Raw genomic sequence first — 19657 nt, 5'->3', positions numbered from 1 at the left:
ATTTTCCTTTGGAATATTGCAGGGGCATTTTTTAGGCCAAATGACATAGCAAGCCATTCATAAAGGGCTCCTCCTGGTACTGTAAAAGTGGCCCATTCAATTGATTCAGGTCTATGGCCACTTAATAAAACCACTCTTCAAATCAAACTTAGAGAATATTTTTGAAGTTCCTATTCTCTTGATGATATTATTTATTCCCGGTAGGTTGGACTGATCTTTATGGGTATTTTTATTCAACTGTCTGTAGTCGAATACCATCATGTCTTTGCCCTTCTTTTCTTCCCCAGTTTTTGGATCAATTGTGGTACCAGATTGCACAAGAACCACTTTAGTTTTGTGCCTGCTTTTACTGGGCTTGATGATCTTTAAGCTATCAAGGCCTTTACGTGGGCTTCGAATTTATCTTGCATAGCCGGGGTGACTCCCTTTAAGGGTCTGCTTTCAATAGTGATCTTCGAGTTGATGATCTCCAGTTTATATAGGATTTTATTTTTAGCCCAATGGGTCAATGGGTTTTCTCCTATGTATCCTTGGGCTTTAAGCTTCTCCAATAATGGCTTCTGGATTTGGTTTGGTATAGCTTGCTCCTCTTTTTCTTTGTCCTTGATGAGTTTGATGTGGGTCTTATGAGGCTTTCCTTTATAGGTTTTAGCCTTTCTAAACCCATACTGCTTTGTTCTGTAAAACCCAGAGATTGTGATTTCTCGACAAAATTCAAAGTCTTTTAAGCTTCTTTGTAATGTTGCTTTCTTGCATATTTCCTCCAGGTATTTGTATGTGAAATGTATTCGGGCTGCAAATCCAACAAGAAGCCCATGGTACTTCTGTTCAAAGGCATTTTCATTTACCATATTTAGAGTGATGGACTCACACCTTTCAATGACATTAGCATATGGCCTATATCTTGTGGTAATATAGCATAACTCCTCTTGTTACCCCTGCGGATGGTAAGTACCATTGTAGTGGTAGGGCTTTTGGGCCTTTGTATACCATTTGTCCATCCATGAATCTTGGGCCACTTGATCCATCTAATCCAGGGATTCCTGAGGTTCTTTCAGAAGTTGGTTCATATAATGTGGGCCCCATATATGGTTCAGGGGGGACTCTGTAAGAAAAATGCTGATTTTTGAAGATCCAAGCACAGGATCAACTGAGGAACAAAACAGGGCATACAATGACCTGGAAAGGTTAACCTGTGATAAAATGAAGGACATCATTCTTTCGTGAATGCCTATGGATCACTCACATCAAAGACTGGGTGAATGTGAATTCAACGTGTCTAGCAACTCTGAGAAACCTCCTATATATAGGAAGAAAAGCTAATAATAATTGAGTCGGGTACATTGAGCCCCATCGTCACTCAATTATTTACAAGTGCTTTCCTTGCCGACGCTTACGACAAATAACATGTGACCGATAAACCTACGTGGTCACTTTTGGGAAAGTAAATATGACAACGCATATTATGCTGTCGACACAACACAACAAATAACTTTTGTAAAGTAGATATGACAGTGCATCACATGCGATGCATTACGCTGCCGACATAACCAAATAAAACATAAAAAGTAAAGGTCAAGCTCTACTCAGGATCGTAGCTTAGGTTGGTGTACCGTCTCATGGCTGGAACATCCTCGCCCTATTAGACTACAAGACTCATACATCGTCATATGTATGGCTCCCAGTGAAGGGAACTATGATACATTGATCGAGAGGTAATCATTTAGTGTCTGACCTAATAGTTTTTCGACTAATACGCATTAGTTCATCTAATCAACGTACGTACACCATAACCTAATCATAACTCAACCTGATAGTGAATGGAAGATATTGCTGGAGAGTTTATTGAATTCTTCAACCACCTTCTGCATCTGTTCATTCTACAGATTGATACTGGTTAAATTATCAATTGAAATGTTATCTCTTCCCACAACCCTTATGGCTGCTATCTTCATTTCCTCTTGTATGGCAAAGTTTAATTGTTGCAGCCAGATGACTGCTCCTTCATAAATCTGCATCTTAAGTCTAAACCAGTCCTCGGCGTCTTTAATAGCTTCTTACAATCTTTTTCCCCTTTCTCTAATGTCTATGGCTGCAAGTCTGCCCTGGATTTTCTCCATAGTATCCCTATTTCCTTCGACTTTTGTTTTTGCATCTCCGTATCCCATCTTGACGATAACATCTTTTGGTGGAGGTGGTACAAGAGGCCTTGAATTTTCGGCCTTTCTGGTTCCTCCTTATCTCGACCTTGGCCTCTTCTCATGCCTGAAGTACCGCTTGAACTTCCGGTTTCTCGTGACATACTAAGACTGCTTTAGTTAATCTTAAGAGTATATTTTCTAGGTGTTATTTGTTCCTTTGATATGTTCAAAATTAATAACCACCCCAGTGCCTGTTATATAGTCATAGAAATTTAGCCATCTTACCCTTAAAGGTTTGTTATGGCTTTGCTTATCATAAAAGGAGATTATCGCCTGACAGTCAGTTTGTAATGTTATCTCCTTTTTGTCCAAGTAATGTATCTTCAGTTTTTCAAGCATAGCCATACAAGCAAAGATCTCTGCATCAATAGTATATTTAATTATTGAAAATTTTCCACTAGCGTATGCACAAATCTTTTCTGCTGTCTGTGGGTTCTTCTTAACTGGCTTCACTTACAGATTCCTCCCCATCCTTCCAAGCATCCGTCAGTTTCAAGAATAATAATAATATCTTTATCATAGAAATCATTTCGTTCGTACGAAAAAAATCATTGATAGTACATGAAATAATTTTTTATAAACTTAAAATTGAAATGATTTATTAGAACTCCGATTAACGAATTAAATGATTCATAAGAAAAGGATTCGAAATGATGTGAACCTTTGTGTCAACTACTCGAAAAAAAACTGGTCCAACTGATAAGTGTACAGTATTAGTTAGGCAGGTTTGGGTAGAGTTAAGAGACGTTGACCGCTGAAATTCATGCTAAGGGAGGAGTGGGCGGTGGGTTCGACCAAACTACTGATTCACTGTTGGCAAAGTAGGGTTGGTCATCATTCTTCTATGTTGTAGGGTTGGTCATCATTTTTCTATGCTGTAGGGTTGGTAATCTTTGTTCAACGTTTGAAGGTAATTAAGTTTGAGATGTTAAGCCAACTGATTTCGATTCCAGTGTCACATTTAAAGCACTCCTGTATTACAATTCTGAGATAGTTATTTTTATTTTTTATTTTTTTAAATATTTTATTTCTTAATGTTTCATTTTGAGATAAAAAAATTCTTCCGTAAATAAAAATTATTAGCTAACAAACGATTAACACTTCAAAATAAAATCATTAACCTTAAAATGAAACATTAGAGATTAATGCTCTAAAAAGAAACAAGTAGAGTCAAAATGACTATTCACAAATATTAAGGATTTATTTGTCATAAAATAAAGTGTTGATGATCAAAATGTTTAAAAATAGAAACTAAAATGAATATTTTGATAAGCGTTGAGAGATTAATTTTGATATTATGTTTTTTTAATAATATCGTTATCAATGTTTAAATGTTTGTTTTCTTTCTAGGAGTGTAATGTGAAAAACAAGATTCATAATAATTACTATTAAGTGATATTAGTAGTAAAATAAGTATTATTTTTTTAAGTTAGAACAGTTACGTCTGAAAAGTATATTTTGTCAATAGTTAAAAAAGATTATAAACATTTAGTGCTTTGCAATCACTCCAAATTATTCAAAATTTAAAGTTACGAAGAAAAGTAATGTTAATTTATTGAATATTCTAAAATGAACAACACTATTTTTTAATACCCAGTCCCTTAAATCCTTAATGTGTTTTTAATATTTAAATTTGAATTAAGTCAAATTACCATTTTGTACCTCGATCTTATTAAATTTGTTTTTTATTGACTTTTAAAAAATAAAAAAATTTAAACTTTGATAATGATTATTTTAAATATTTTTAAAAAATATTTTTTATGAAATATATGTTTTAAAATTATTTGATTAAAGGTTTTTAAAATATTTTTTTTCATACATTTATCAATAATTTAACTTCTTTTTTGGTTTTGGTGGCTCTGCCCATCCAGATTAGGGGTGCTTATCGAGCGAGTTGATAGCGAGTTGGGTAGTGCTCGACTCGTGCTCGTTAAAAAAATTGTTGCTCGACTCGACTCATTGCTCGTTAAGCTCGTTAAAATTATGTTAGGCTCGTGCTCGTTAACAAAAATTTGCTGCTCAACTCGACTCATTGCTCGCTAAGATCACTAAAAAATTTACGTTGTTTTTTAAACTAAAAATAAAATTTACTAATATATATGAGGATATTAGGGTTGGGTTTTTTCTATTAAAAGAATATTATTAATTAATAATATTTTATTATTTCTTAAAAAATAATAGATTAATTAACTTATTATTTTTATTATTTATTAATAAATTAATTATTATTATTTAAATTTATTTTTTGAATGAAATAATTTTGAAATAATTATTAAAAATGTATTTTAAAAAATTAATGAGCTGTTAGGAACTTATCGAGTCAAGTTATACTTATTCAGCTCAGCTCGTTAAGGTCTCGAGTTAAATTCAAGTCGAACGATTACCAAAATTTAACCTAATCAAGTTTGAGCTCATCACGAACTGTTTGACTCGTTAAGCACCCTAATCCAGACCCATTGGTCATTGCCTTTGCCTTTATATATCAAATCAGTCATCGTCAACACTTGATCTACAGAAAGAACCACAAGGGAAAGACAAAGACTGAGAGCAAGAGAGAACATGGAAGGAATACAGCACAGCATTGTGAATGTCAACGGCATAACGATGCACGTCGCCGAAAAGGGACAAGGGCCGGTCATCCTCTTCCTTCATGGTTTCCCCGAAATCTGGTACACATGGAGGCATCAGATTCTTGCTTTGAGCTCACTCGGGTACCGCACCTTTGCGCCTGATCTCCGCGGCTACGGCGACACCGAGGCTCCCTCGTCGATAACCAGTTACTCGTGCATGTACATCGTTGGTGACCTTATCGCACTCGTCGACACTCTAGGCGTCGACCAAGTGTTCTTGGTGGCTCATGATTGGGTGCCATTATCGGATGGTACCTTTGCTTGTTCCGCCCGACCGAGTCAAGGCCTTCGTGTGCTTCAGCGTCCCGTTCATGCCTAGAAAACCAATGAAGCCTGTTGAGAGCATGAGGCTTTTCTTCGGAGATGATTACTATATATGCAGATTTCAGATTTCTTATTTCTTATGATATTATCAGTTAATCCGAATAGTTAACACGAACACGAACATGATTTCATCGGAACTTGTTGTAGGAACCTGGAAAGATTGAAGCAGAGATAGCTCACTATGGAACTTCAAACGTGCTAAAGAGGATCATTTCCAATCGAAAGCCAGGCCCACCATGCATGCCTAAAGACAATGCTTTTAATATCAAACCAGATACACCAATTCCCTTATCATTTGGTTCTCTGAAGATGATCTTAGCTACTACACCAACGAATTCAACCAGAAAGGCTTCACTGGGGCTCTCAACTACTACAGGACCTTTGATCTGTAAGCATTTTACCAGGAAAAATGTTTTGAACCAATTCTGATCTTATGGATTTTAGCTAATTTCTCTGTGTTAAATTGCAGAAACTGGGAATTGACAGCGCCATGGAGTGGTGCACAAGTGAAATTACCAGTGAAGTACAATGTGGGGGATCTTGACACTGTTTATACAACCCCAGGGGTGAAGGAATATGTTGAGAGTGGTGGTTTCAAAGGGGATGTGCCCATGTTAGATGAAGTTGTGGTCATGGAAGGTGTTGGCCATTTCATCAACCAAGAAAGGGCTGATGAGATTAACTCTCACATTCTTGATTTCATCCAAAAGTTCTGATCTGCTTTGTTTTATGTATCCGCTGAATGCAGCTTTGTCATCTCTTGAACTTTTTTAGTATTTGGTCAAATTATGTCATTAATCCATCAACTATGAGTATATGTAATGTATTAAATAAGAGGATTAAAAATGGTGTTTGGATGCATTTGCAGGTTTTGAAGTAGAGATGTAAATGAGAAAAGATAGTAAGTTACACAAGTTCAATTTGATAAAAATTCGATCAATACTTGATTCACGTTCGAATTCAACTTGAGTTATCAACAATCCAAAATGAGTTATTTAATGTCCAACTCAAAAATCCACGAGCTTCAAATTCAAGATCAAGTTCGAACTTCAATCAAACTACGTCTAAACATGTTTCAAGTTTAAAATTTTCAAACTCAAATCGAGCTTCCACTTTTAATTTCAAGTTCGAATCAAACTTAAGCTCACAAGTTTTCGAATCAACTCAAACTAAACTTTAAACTATTCAGTCGAGCTCAACATTAGTCGAACTTAACTCGTTCACATCCCTAGCTTAGGATAACAGGAATGCCGTGTAATTCGACAGGGCCACTCACAACGAGTTACCTATGTAGTCAGTACAATCCATTTACATGAAGTGATGCAAATTTTTATGTATTCTTAATATAACTGGAATGATTAGATACAATATCAAAATTTCAAAACCTGAAAATATGTACTAGAAATTAACAAATTTAAGGGACTAAACCAACAACTTTCACATAGTGCAGGGACTAATAGAAGAATTCCATGTTAAGATATAAAATTAAAATGCTTAAACATGCTCCACTTTGTAGCATAAGAAAGATTTACCCTCAAACAAGCTAATCCGTGAATTATAAGATGCAAACATAAGCAATCAAAACAACAGCCATAAATCCCTAAATGGCAACCTCAAAATCAAGTAGTAAAAACTCAGTCTAAACCCTGAATCCCTTGCTGTTCCTTCTTCCTCTAGCCCTTTCAAACTTCCTTCCCTTCGCGCGGACATATGGCTTGGTGTGGCTGTGAGGAACACCAGGCGCAGGACCAAAGTGTTTAACTGCTTCACGGGAGTTCTTTGGACCTCTGAGGAGAACCTGTGATTCCACACAATGTAAATTCATAAGAAATCCAGACACCATTGTCTTCTATCAAAAGAAAAGAATTAGAAGAGGCAATGGACTTCAATTTCTATCGAAGGTTAAATAAGAAGGCTTAGAAATGACACAGCAGGAACATGTAAAGTGCGTCACCTTTTATGTTTGTAGAAAGAGAAACAAAAATAAGTTCAAATAATTAGGATTTCCATTCAAATGAAGAAGGAATATGAACATTAAAGTAGTATCAAACATATGAATTACAGAATCATTGAAAAATTCACATTGTAAACAGAGAAGATTCAGCAGATTACATTCCAAAGAACACATCACAAGCATTTTTCAGATAGTGCATGAAAGAAACATCCCCATTTCATTTTCAAAGAGTTTTGACAAGCGATTAAGAAAGCAGAAATGAAATTTCAATGAAAAACACAACTTAAAACGCCAATAAAATCAATAAAGATCAACAAAGATCAATGTGAAACAAAAGCAAACCAAGTCGAACACGAGATTCCATACCGTGTTTTGACCCAAGGGAGCCCTCAAAGCAAGCTGATCAAAAGTCAAGCATTCTCCACCAGCCTTCTCAATCCTAGCTCTAGCAGTCTCAGTAAACCTAAGAGCAGTAACCTTCAAAGCAGGAACCTCATAAACCCTAATATCATCTGTCACTGTCCCCACTACCACAGCAATCTTATCCTCCTACAACTCATTTACAGATACAACAAGGATGAATCAAAACCATACATCAACAGCCATGCAAAGATCGTTAAAAACCCAGAAATATTAAATGATATACCTTTCCCTTCATGAACTGAACTAGCCTAGAGAGAGATAGTGGAGGCTTGTTGACTTTGCTCATAAACAAGCGTTTCAATATCACGGCATTGAATTTGCTCCCGGTTCTTCTTACAAGGAAACGGTAAAGCTAAAACCCAGAGCAAAATTCAGCACATTTGTTCAAAAACTAGAATAAAAAAATGGCATTTTTATGCAGAGAACGAGGATAAATGTGAAACCTTGACGAGGAGTTTGAGATAAATATCATCGGATTTGGGAGCTGTCCTCTTGGTCTTCTTGCTCTTTCCTCCAGCGATTAGATCGATCCCCTGTTAATGCAAAGAAAAAAACCAGCAAACATAAGCAAAAAGACAATGAAAAAATATATCTTTTGTTGTTCTTTTAAGAGAAAAAAAAAGTTTGGGAAATTTGGGAAGAGAGTATAGAGACCATTGCTGAAGCTCTTGCTTTGGTGATGTGAAGTGGGGGAGACGCCGCGAATGACAAAGTTTTACAGGGAGTTAGGGTTTCGATTTTGAAGGGCTTTTATTTTGTGGGTTTGGGTTTGTTTAAATGTGGTTGAGTTTATTGATTTAGATCGTAGTTCTTTCATCTAAGCCCTACGCGTGTATCAAGGTAAGAAAATATTATGGTATTAGTCCCTTTACTATACTGAAATTTGAGATTTAATCTTTCCACTTTAATTTAACATAATTTGATACATATGCTTTTATAGTGTTATTAGCAAGTTCAAATTAATAAAATTGTTAATGATTGTTGCTAGGTGGTGTCATGGATTTTTTTTACTATTATTTGATCATAACTAATATCATATTCAATTGTCATAGTTCGTCAGTTAACAATGCAAACAAGAAGGTTGGCCAGGCCCTTCTAGGTATAGATGGTGCAAAATGTGTGCGAGGAGGCTAATAGCACGTCAAATTTTATTATAAAAAATGTATTCAAACTCGATAATAAAAAATATGAAAATTCATTAAAATATTTGATTTCACTTACTTTAACAATTATTTGAGATTTTTTTTAATAAAAAAGACAAATTTGATAATAATCCATGGTTGTAATAATGGAGGACTAAAATGAACTAGATGAAATTATAAGGACTTTAAAGAAGTTCCTAAAATAGAAAGAAGTTTAAGGACCAAATTATAAAGAATGCAAAAAGCGAATGGAATGCATGACTCATTGCTCATTAAACTCGTTAGAATTTTTTTTAATATATGTAAATCTAATAATATTATATAGAACTTAACATAAATTAAGAAAATCAAAGGGAGAAGTTATCAAAAATAGTGTGTGAAACAATTCTAAATTCTAAACTCCAAATACACCAAACTAATATATTATAACAAAATTAACAATACACAAACAAATACACCAAACTAACATATTACAACTATGAAAAAAATGTTTAACAATACATAATCAGTTCTAAGACAATCGACATCCTAAAAACTATAAAAAAAATTAACGAGTTACTTGTGAACTTACCGAATCGAGTTAGATCTTGCTCAACTCGACTCGTTAAGGTCTCAAGTCAAGTCAATTCGAGTCTAGCATTAACCGAATTGTGATCAAGTCAATATCAAATTACTCACCAGCAGCTCAACTCAATTAGTACCCGAGAGCACCTGATCAATTTTTTCAAGATTGATCTCAGGTCTAGTTATTGGTAAATCTGAATCAATGAAAAAGATGAGCTGCCATTTTGTTCAATCCAAAATTCAGCCACAATATTTGCTGGGAAACTTGCCAAGTTACATAAAATGATACGGAAAACAAAGGTTTCTCTACAGTATGAGTATATATCAAACATAAGGAAAATACCGACAGATTCATCATGCAATTCTTTCAGCTGCTTACAAACAGCATCTCAAAACTTATATAGACAAACTGAAATGCAAACAAGAACCACAACAGTAAACAACCCTTCTTCAAGTTTCTCTTTAACTATTTCATGGCTGGCATTGCAGTTGCTCATTCTAGCCGTTCCATCTGCAGGACAACATAATGCAAAGACGGATTTAATAACAATATCAAATAGTTATAGTTCGACATATGAATGCTTGTTTTCATAGACGGATCGTAATAAATATGTTGGTTTTCAATTGAAAAACAAACTAGAATGCTTTATGCAACAATCCGAAACACCTAATGGTTTTAAGTATGAATACCTTCCATAGACCATCGTTGAGGTAATGCATGTTGTCTACCCCAATTCCCTTGTTGATTGCCTTTCTGCTAATGGAAATGAATCCAGTTATTGTAGTTTAACAGCATTTAGCTAGCATGAAAATCATTGTCAATTTGAAAATAGAAAATATGCAGGACGATTGGAACTAGACCGCAAAAAGAGAAGGATATTATATAACTCAGGCAAATGCAACAATGACACAACCAGCACAGTAATATCACGTTCCCAGCTACATTTCTCTCCATTTAAGATAGGAGGAAGAAAAATACTATGATTTTCAAGTTCAAGTTCCGTAATCCGTTTACGCAGAGAAACAACTAGAACATAACTCACATGTCTTTAGCTGACATTTTAGTAAAGCCAATAGCAAGAGCATGTTGTTTTCCTTCAGCCATTATTGCCTGAAAGGATTAGTTGACATGTCATATATTGGCAAGATAAAAAAGAAACATATAAACTGTGACAGAGAAGATGAACCGTACAACAGGAGTTTCTGCTTCCACTTCATCATCCAAATCACCACCAGGGGATGTAAGACCAGGACACATTATGTTTGCACCAGCAAGGACGAATTTTATCGCACCACGATCCACTTGAAACTTTTTCATTATGTTTGGATCTGCAAAACCACGATCCACTTGAAACTTTTTCATTATGTTTGGATCTGCAAAACCAAGATACAGAACAGCCATATTTGGATCCCATAACAATAAGATACATGAGAGTAAAGCACAAAGTCGTCATAGAAGAAAATGGAACTTATCGTGGTTAAGAACACCATGTATCATTATTTTTTTTATAGGAATGCTAGGCCTCGTTAAAAAACCCCTTCTTGATTAATGGATCTTGTAGAGAAGCTCTTTAAGCAGCGGAAGGGGGAAAAGAGTGCCTAAGTAATATATTCATCATAAAAAAATTACAAAGAAACAACAATAAGAATCCGAAACCAAAAAACAACCCTAAACAACCATAAACAACAACAATAACTCAACCTATGCCTTCTTTTGCTAAGGCATCAGCCTCTAAATTGGTTGTCCTATTAACCCATCTAACTACACCTTCAAAGGCATTAAGCCTATGAACAATATCTTTAATCAAGAAGATATACACAACAGGACATAATTCAACCTCCTTGATCCAATCCACTGCCACCTTACTATCACTCTCAATAATCAAACGGTCCTTGATCCTCTCTCGAAAATTTGCATAGAAAGACAAACCCTTAAGAATAGCCTTTAATTCCATCAAAGTAGGAGGCCCCAGACCAACTGGTTCCTTGAAATAGCCTATAGTAGAACCTGAGGAATCTTTTAAAACTCCACCTAACCCGCTTTTCTTCCAATCCCTTGTGTCGAGAATATCTAAATTAAATATTAGATAGGATCAGTTTTAATTAGATAGAATCAGTTTTTATTCTATTAGTTATTAGATAGGATCATTTTTAATTAGATAGAATCAGTTTTTTATTTTATTAGTTATTAGATAGGATCATTTTTAATTAGATAGAATCATTTTTATTCTGTTGCTAATTTTATGCATCTTTTTATGTAAAGTTGTTGTTACATTGTAAACTCTATTTAAGTCAGTCATATTCAGCAGAAATAAACACGATTTATTCGGAACAAGTTTTTTCCGTCTTTATGGTGTCAGAGCCAAAATGGCCAAACCCTACGATGATACCTCTGGTATCGACTCTATGAGTTCTACTCGCTCACCTTCAATCACCCTAAACACTGAATCCTTCCAAAACATATCCATCACTTCTCACAAGTTGAATGAAAATAATTTCTTACAGTGGTCACAATCTGTGAAACTGTTTATTCGTGGCCGTGAAAAATTCGGCTATCTCTCAGGTACCACTACGAAACCTGCCGAAGAAGATGAAGAATCTGAAAGATGGGAGGCAGAAAACTCGATGATTATGTCTTGGCTCATAAATTCCATGGATCCGAGTGTAGGGAGAACTTATCTCTTCCTACCTACTGCTCATGACATTTGGAATGCTGTGAACGAGACCTATTCTGATCTCGGGAACGCAGGACAATGGTTTGAACTAAAAACTCGGTTATGGAGGCTAAAACAAGGAGAAAAAACTGTCACTCAATACTACACTGAACTCAAGACCTTGTGGCAAGAGGTTGACATGTTCAGCGACTACGAATGGAGTTGTGCTAAGGACAGGGCTCTATTCTAGAAGATGGTGGAAAAAGAATGCGTCTTCGAATTCCTTGTCGGCCTTAACAAGGAATTGGATGAAGTCAGAGGGCGCATTCTTGGTCGTGAACCACTACCAAGCACAAGAGAAGTCTTCTCCGAAGTCAGACGAGAGGAGAGCCGGCGGACAGTCATGCTTGGAGGCCACTCACCAAATCCCACCGAGTCTTCTGCCTTGTTCTCGGGTCAGCCACCACGTCGCAACGATCGTCGGAACGACAGAGATCGGCCAATCTGCGAGCACTGCAACAAGCCGGGACACACTAAAGCCAAGTGTTGGAAGCTACACGGGAAGCCAACCGAGAATTTTTCAGCCAATCGAAATTCTCGTAATGCAAAGGGATTCCATGCCTCATCTGAAGATGCTTCTGAAGAGCCGAAACCTGCCTCAGAACTGTCTGCCTTCAGCAAAGAACAGCTAGAGCAATTGTATCAACTAATGAGTTCTCATTCCATATCCAACACTCCTAACTCATCATCTTATATTGCCTCTTCATCATTAGCCCAGAAAGGTACATATCCTACAGCTTTCATAGCCGGTTCTAAATCAAACCCTTGGATCATAGATTCAGGGGCAACAGATCACATGACCGGTAATTCCTCCATATTCTCATCTTATTTTCCTTTATCTGGTAATCTGAAGGTAAAAATTGATGATGGCTCCCTAACCTCTATAGCTGGAAAAGGCTCTATCATTATTTCTCCATCTCTCACATTACTAAATGTCCTACATGTCCCAAAGCTCTCTTGTAATCTCATCTCTGTTAATCGTATTATTCATGATTGCAAATGCATTGCTACAATAACATTTGCTGGATTTGAATTTCAGGACCCTTGTTCGGGCAAGATGATTGGCAATGCTAAGGAGGTTGATGGACTCTATCACTTGGTCACAGACAATCCTTCAGATAAACAAGTTCAGAAACCGAGATGCTTTACTACCTTGTCTTGTGAGAATGAAATAATGTTGTGGCATTATAGGTTAGGCCATCCTAGTTTTAATTACTTGAAATATTTGTTTCCAAATCTTTTAAAAAAAAATGACGGTTTTTCTTTTCAGTGTGAAGCTTGTGAATTGGCAAAATATCATAGATCTGTTTATCCATCTTTAAAGTATATGCCATCAAAAACTTTTTCTCTTGTGCATAGTGATATTTGGGGCCCTTCACGAGTAAAAACAGCCTCAGGATCTAGATGGTTCATCACATTCATTGATGATCATAGTAGAGTCACGTGGATTTTTTACTAAAAGAAAAATCCGAGGCAGCAAGTGTTTTCAAAAATTTTCACTCACTGATCAATACTCAGTTTCAAGCAAATATTCAAGTTCTTAGAACCGATAATGGTCGAGAATATTTTAATGCAATCTTAGGTGATTTTTTTAAACAATAAGGAATTATTCATAACAATTCTTGCGTTGATACTCCCCAACAAAATGGAGTTGCTGAAAGAAAAAATAGGCATTTATTAGAGGTGACTAGGGCTTTACTGTTTGCTATGAATGTTCCAAATCGTTTTTGGAATGAAGCACTCTTAACAGCGTCTTATTTGATAAATCGAATGCCTACAAGATTTCTTAATTATATTACTCCTTTGCAAGCTCTAAAGAATATGTTTCCTGAAAATAGATCTTTCACTGATTTAACACCTAAAATTTTTGTTTGCATTGCTTTTGTTCATATACACGGCCAAAATAGAGGAAAACTCGATCCCCGAGCACATAAATGCATATTTCTAGGTTTTTCACCAACACAAAAAGGGTATAAATGCTTTGATCCTAAATCTGGGAAGTATTATGTGAGTATGGATGTCACGTTTTTTGAAAAACAATCTTTTTTTGACAAAAACTCTCTTCCGGGGGAGAATGACTCTAAAATGAGTTTTTGGGAACAAACATCCTTGCCAAAATCGGTTGTAAATAGCTCAGTGGAACCAATTCATATTTCCGTAACTAATCCTAGGATTTCACAACCTATAAATTCACAACCTCGTGAGACTCAGGTAGAAACCAACTTGGAACCACCTACTGAACTTCGTGTTTATTCTAGACGGATGACTCGACCAAGTAATGTTCCACCGGCCCCCAAGGTATGCCAACCATAGGACTCGACTATGGTCCAAGGTACGACTTCTCTTTCTCCTATTTCTTCTCCAAATTTAGAGCCTTCTACAGAATTCTTTGAACCCATAGCCTTGCGCAAAGGTGTTAGCTCATGTACCACAAAACATCCAATATCCAATTTCTTATCTTATAATAAACTCTCTCCAGATTTCAAAGCTTTTTCACCAGGATTATGGATGATGTACTACCTAAGTCGATACATGAAGCTCTAGAAGTTCTGAGATGGAGAGAGGCAGTTTTTGAGGAGTTAAAGGCCCTGAAGAAGAATGACACGTGGGATCTAACTCCTTTACCTGAGGGGAAACGATCAGTAGGCAGCAAGTAGGTGTTCACCATCAAATACCATGCAGATGGCTCGGTCGAGAGATACAAGGCAAGACTCGTAGCACGAGGCTTTACTCAGACATACGACCTTGACTACGAGGAGACCTTCGCACCTGTGGCCAAACTAAACACCGTACGTGTCCTACTCTCACTAGCCGCCAATCTGGATTGGACTCTCAGACAGTTTGATGTGAAGAATGCGTTCCTAAACGGTGAGCTAGAGGAAGAGGTGTTTATGGAAGTTCCTCCAGGCTTTGATGAATTGAAGAAGGATGGCAGGGTCTGCAAGCTAAAGAAATCCATTTATGGATTGAAACAATCTCCGAGAGCCTGGTTCGAGAGATTCACGAGAGCTGTGAAACAACATGGTTACACTCAGGCCCAGTCTGATCATACTATGTTCTACAAACACAATAATGGTAAAATTGCTATTTTAATTGTGTATGTAGATGACATTGTTATGACAGGAGATGACACAGTAGAGTTGGAGTCGTTGAAGAACTTCTTATCCAACTAGTTTGAAGTCAAGGATCTAGGACAACTCAAATATTTCCTTGGAATGGAGGTGGCTAGATCCTCAAAAGGTATAATTATCTCGCAAAGGAAATATGTCCTCGATATCTTGAAAGAGACCGGATTACTCGGATGTAAACCAGTGGCGACTCCTATTGATCCGAATCAAAAACTCGAAAAAGAAGATGGTGCTGAGCCTGTGGACAAGAATCGGTATCAGAAGCTGGTGGGGAAACTGATTTATTTGGCTCATACGAGACCAGATATTGCATTTGCTGGGAGCTTGGTTAGTCAGTTTATGCATTGTCTCTCAGAAAAACACTCCAAGGCTGTTTACCGGATTCTTCATTACTTGAAAGGGAGTCCTGGTAAAGGAATCATGTTTTCAAAGAATAAAAGTCGAAGAGTGGAGACCTTCAATGATGCTGATTGGGGCGGAAGTTCTACAGACAGAAGATCTACTACCGGTTATTGCTCCTTTGTCTGGGGCAACTTAGTTACTTGGAGGAGCAAGAAGCAACCAGTTGTCTCTAGAAGCAGTGCGGAGGCCGAGTTCAGAGCCATGGCGCAAGGAGTATGTGAGTTGTTATGGCTTAGGAGGATCTTGGAGGAGCTGAAGGTTGAAGGAGATAAACCGATGAAGTTGTATTGCGACAACAAATCGGCAATCAGTATTGCTCAGAATCCTGTACAGCATGACAGGACCAAACATGTCGAAATAGATCGACATTTCATCAAGGAGAGGCTGGAAAATGGCGATATCTGCATACCGTTTGTTCCATCATCAGAGCAGCTTGCCGATGTTCTCACCAAGGGACTGTTTACTACGATGTTCGAAGGATTTCTGTCCAAGCTGGGAATGATCGATATCTATTCTCCAGCTTGAGGGGGGTGTCGAGAATATCTAAATTAAATATTAGATAGGATCAGTTTTAATTAGATAGAATCAGTTTTTATTCTATTAGTTATTAGATAGGATCATTTTTAATTAGATAGAATCAGTTTTTTATTCTATTAGTTATTAGATAGGATCATTTTTAATTAGATAGAATCATTTTTATTCTGTTGCTAATTTTATGCATCTTTTTATGTAAAGTTGTTGTTACATTGTAAACTTTTGTAGTGGCAACATCAACATTTAATTTAACAAAACCCATAGGAGGAGGAGACCAAGGTAAAAGAGTTGCAATCTGATTAGATTGGAGAGAAACAGAATCCCCTAAAGAAGGGTCGGAAATCTTGTCTAAACATCACTCAAATACACGAGGATCGAAACAGAAGAAAATCCAAATATGAGATACTTACATTGGTGATGGAGTCTGAGAGTAGGCATGTACGGTCCATCACGAATATTGAAGAATAGTGGAACACTGTTAACTAAAACCAGATTTAAATGGTTTTGACTGCAAACGAAAGAAACTGTTAGCATCATGTTACAGGTACAAAGGCCAAAGCAATAGTTAAAGGAAAAACAAACCATTTCACAACAATTAATGGGGCCTTCTTTGGAAGCAAATCATCCAGCACAGGATCAAGTCCTGGGTACTGCAGAAATGCATCAATACATTAAATAAAAAAAGCCGATTAATTTCAGAATTTAACTGTTATCATAATTTGATTCAGGAAAATAATCAGATAAACTAAATTTACACCTCCTCAGCAATGCTTTGCCGAATTTTTCGCTGCACAGATGCTTTCACTTGGTTTTGTGAAGACACATCTTCATATGAAAATCTACAAAAAAATAAATAAATAAATAAATAAATAAGTGGAAAAAGTTCCAGAATATGGGAAAAAATCAGCACTCTAACCATAACTCCAACATCAAAATGAAAGATTGGAAGTACCCTAAGCACAGGACATCTTAGCCATCCTATTAGTAATTGAATGGTTTTATATACTTCTTGCAAATGATTGAAAACTTGATTAATTTGTGCATTAACAAACAAAAAGCTTGCATGAAAAACATGAACTCAATCACTCACCTATGGACAACCATTATTGCCCAATGCTCTAAGTATCCTATAAAGCATTAAAATTCTTGCAAATCAGCTAACTATTCCAAAACCCAGAATAGATATTCTAAAACCAAATCACAGGAAAGAGCAAACAACAGTTTCCTTTATCCAAAACAGTTAGATTAATCCCATTCTTCTCCATTACTTCAATCTCTAGCCATAGGAATTCCAATCCATGGATATACAAAGAAAAAGGTATATAAACATAAACAATAAAAAATCAGCAAAAAAGAAGAAAAAAGACCTTGCAACTTTGCAGTTGTAAAACAGAAAACCAAGAAAAAGATAACCCAAGAAAATGCTTACTTTTTAAACATATTGGTGAGAACCGTGAAGATCTTTGAAGGATCAGAGTTGGGATCACGAAGATTAAAGAAACCTCTGCCGCTGGGTGAAGCACTTCAGTTGTTCGGAATCTGAAAAACCGACGCCCACGCGTTGGTACTGGAAGACGACCCAAAACAAGAGAAGATGATAATGGGAACTTGAGTTTTACTGGGCTTCGTTTAGTTGGATATTTGAGAAACTGCTCTGGATCAGCTCTAATTCTATTCTTGGATTAGTTGTTAACTACTAACTGTCAATCCACATAATAGCCTACATGTATTATTTGATCACGCAGCACTAATTTACTTTGTATGACACGTTATTAAACAAATATTATAAAAATTAAAAATTATTAAAAAATAAAAGCATTTCCTTTGCTTTTTGCATAGTTTTAAAATGCTCATTTCTAAGTTTTGGTATCTGTATTATTCTTCGAATATTGATATTGATATCATATGAATGTATAATAAAAATCTAAATAATTGTATTAGGAGTATTGATACTCATGCTTGAGATGTCAATATCATTCCTTCAATACTGATACTAAACTTTGAGTATCGATATTGTCTTAAAAAATTAAATCACAATATGTTAATTTAATATCGATACTGCTTAGAATATCAATATTCTCTACTTGAAAAGTTAAAATTTAACTTATATGTCTACTAGCGTTGAGATCCTTAGAATACATGATATCCTTCGAAATTTCTTAAAGCCCTCAGGATATTGTATCCCCATGCTATAAATAATTTCTTGATATGTTCATGTGATATGTGATCTATTATCTGATAGACATATCAATTTAGCTTGTTAACCTTACGAGTAATCATCATAGTTATACTTCTTACAATAATATTAAAAGTCACTATAAAACTCCTTAGTCAAAATTAAAATGATGTTTATGAAGCTTATTTTTCTACTTATATCAGGCGACATGGACCGTTTGCAACTCCACCATCAATCATTTATTATGATTATTCATCTAAATCAAAAATCATAAATCGTTTATGGCGTTCACAATATTATTTTAACCATCAATAACTGATATGATAATCAAGAAAAATTTTCTAACAAAAATAGTAAATCAAAATAAAAATTCCTATTTTTTATTTTCTAAACTAAGTTAAGTATGTCTTATCTATTGACATAAGAGTCTCCTTTTAAATGGAGAAGACACCACTACTTTTATTATATGATAATTTAGAATAGAGTAAATGATATTAAGATTATCGTTTAAACTAAATAAATGGACCCTGTCGTAACCGGTTTTCGTCCTGGCACGAAATATTTATTTGGCGGGAAAAATAATATGGATAAAAAATGATTTTTTTTAAAAATGTTTTGGGAGTCGGCATCGGCCTTTTGGGTTAGATATGTCGAATACCTAAAAATTATCTTTTAAAAGAGTTTTTAAGAAAACATCAGTTAAAAGATAAATTGATCTGCGTTTAACCAAAAATTCATTCTTTTTAGAAATAAAAAGGGATTCGTGGTCGGTTACGTTTAGGGAAGGATTAGCACCCCTACAACACCCAAAATTAGTACTTATTAATTATAAATTGTCTCTATTATTAGAAATTAAAAATTCAAAGATATATTTAATTTATAATCCTGTTATTTCAAATTTATTAATATAATTGAAAGAAAATATATATATATATAAGAGATATTTACTTATTTAGAAATATCATAAAAGGGCTTCTATGTGCTTTAAGACAGCTCTTTTCTTTGATATTAAAAAAAATATTAATAAAATATTTTTTATAAAAATAATTAAAATATATAGATTAATATATATAATTTATATTTATTTTAGAAATATCAGAGAATGGACATCCAGTTGCTTTAAGACTGCCCTTTCTTAATATTGAAAAATAAATATATATTAAAATATGATTAAAAGTTATTTATAAAATTAATTAAATATGATTAAAATAAAATAATAATTAAAGCAATAATTAAAATATAAAAGTAATAAAATAACATTGCAAATAAATAATGATTAAAATAAAAGGTATTAAAAATATAGTGTTAAAATGTAAAATATTAAAAATTCATAGTCAAAAATGAAAATTAATGATTAAAATGTAAAATTATAAAACTAGAGTCCTAATTCGAAATATTATAAAACGTGAGTGCTAACAGTGTGATTTAACCTGTGATTTAACCTATATTAATTATTAGGTATTGA

At 35.1% G+C, this 19657-nt stretch overlaps 2 protein-coding genes and 1 pseudogene across 3 annotated transcripts; 1 reads left to right on the top strand and 2 right to left on the bottom strand.

The window, feature by feature from the left end:
• Positions 1-3409: 3409 nt before the first annotated feature.
• On the bottom strand, positions 3410-17606 carry LOC120163369 (malignant T-cell-amplified sequence 1 homolog). 2 transcript variants are annotated; one of them, XM_039173328.1, is made up of 9 exons: positions 17446-17589; positions 16774-16855; positions 16599-16666; positions 16427-16524; positions 10431-10567; positions 10282-10349; positions 9929-9992; positions 9675-9749; positions 3410-3422 (listed from the first exon to the last, which is right to left on the bottom strand). In XM_039173328.1, the coding sequence occupies exons 1-8, from the start codon at positions 17454-17456 to the stop codon at positions 9732-9734; spliced, it is 546 nt and encodes a 181-aa protein (XP_039029259.1). In that variant the 5' UTR covers positions 17457-17589; the 3' UTR covers positions 3410-3422; positions 9675-9731. The 2 variants fall into 2 exon arrangements, with proteins under 2 accessions (XP_039029259.1, XP_039029258.1); XM_039173327.1 differs by lacking the exon at positions 3410-3422 and adding an exon at positions 9466-9626 and having other exon boundaries at positions 9670-9749; positions 10431-10612; positions 17446-17606.
• Positions 4671-5962, top strand: LOC120163372 (annotated as a pseudogene).
• LOC120163371 (60S ribosomal protein L18-2) lies at positions 6610-8286 on the bottom strand. The gene is made up of 5 exons (XM_039173329.1): positions 8187-8286; positions 7976-8065; positions 7756-7884; positions 7476-7658; positions 6610-6953 (listed from the first exon to the last, which is right to left on the bottom strand). The coding sequence occupies exons 1-5, from the start codon at positions 8187-8189 to the stop codon at positions 6795-6797; spliced, it is 564 nt and encodes a 187-aa protein (XP_039029260.1). The 5' UTR covers positions 8190-8286; the 3' UTR covers positions 6610-6794.
• Positions 17607-19657: the final 2051 nt, after the last annotated feature.

This window comes from Hibiscus syriacus, unplaced genomic scaffold, assembly GCF_006381635.1.
Source record: "Hibiscus syriacus cultivar Baekdansim isolate YM2019G1 unplaced genomic scaffold, ASM638163v2 tig00111441_pilon, whole genome shotgun sequence".
Taxonomy (NCBI): Eukaryota; Viridiplantae; Streptophyta; class Magnoliopsida; order Malvales; family Malvaceae; genus Hibiscus; species Hibiscus syriacus.
The sequence above is the reverse complement of the archived record's forward strand: the minus strand, read 5'-3'. Positions and strand labels throughout refer to the sequence as shown.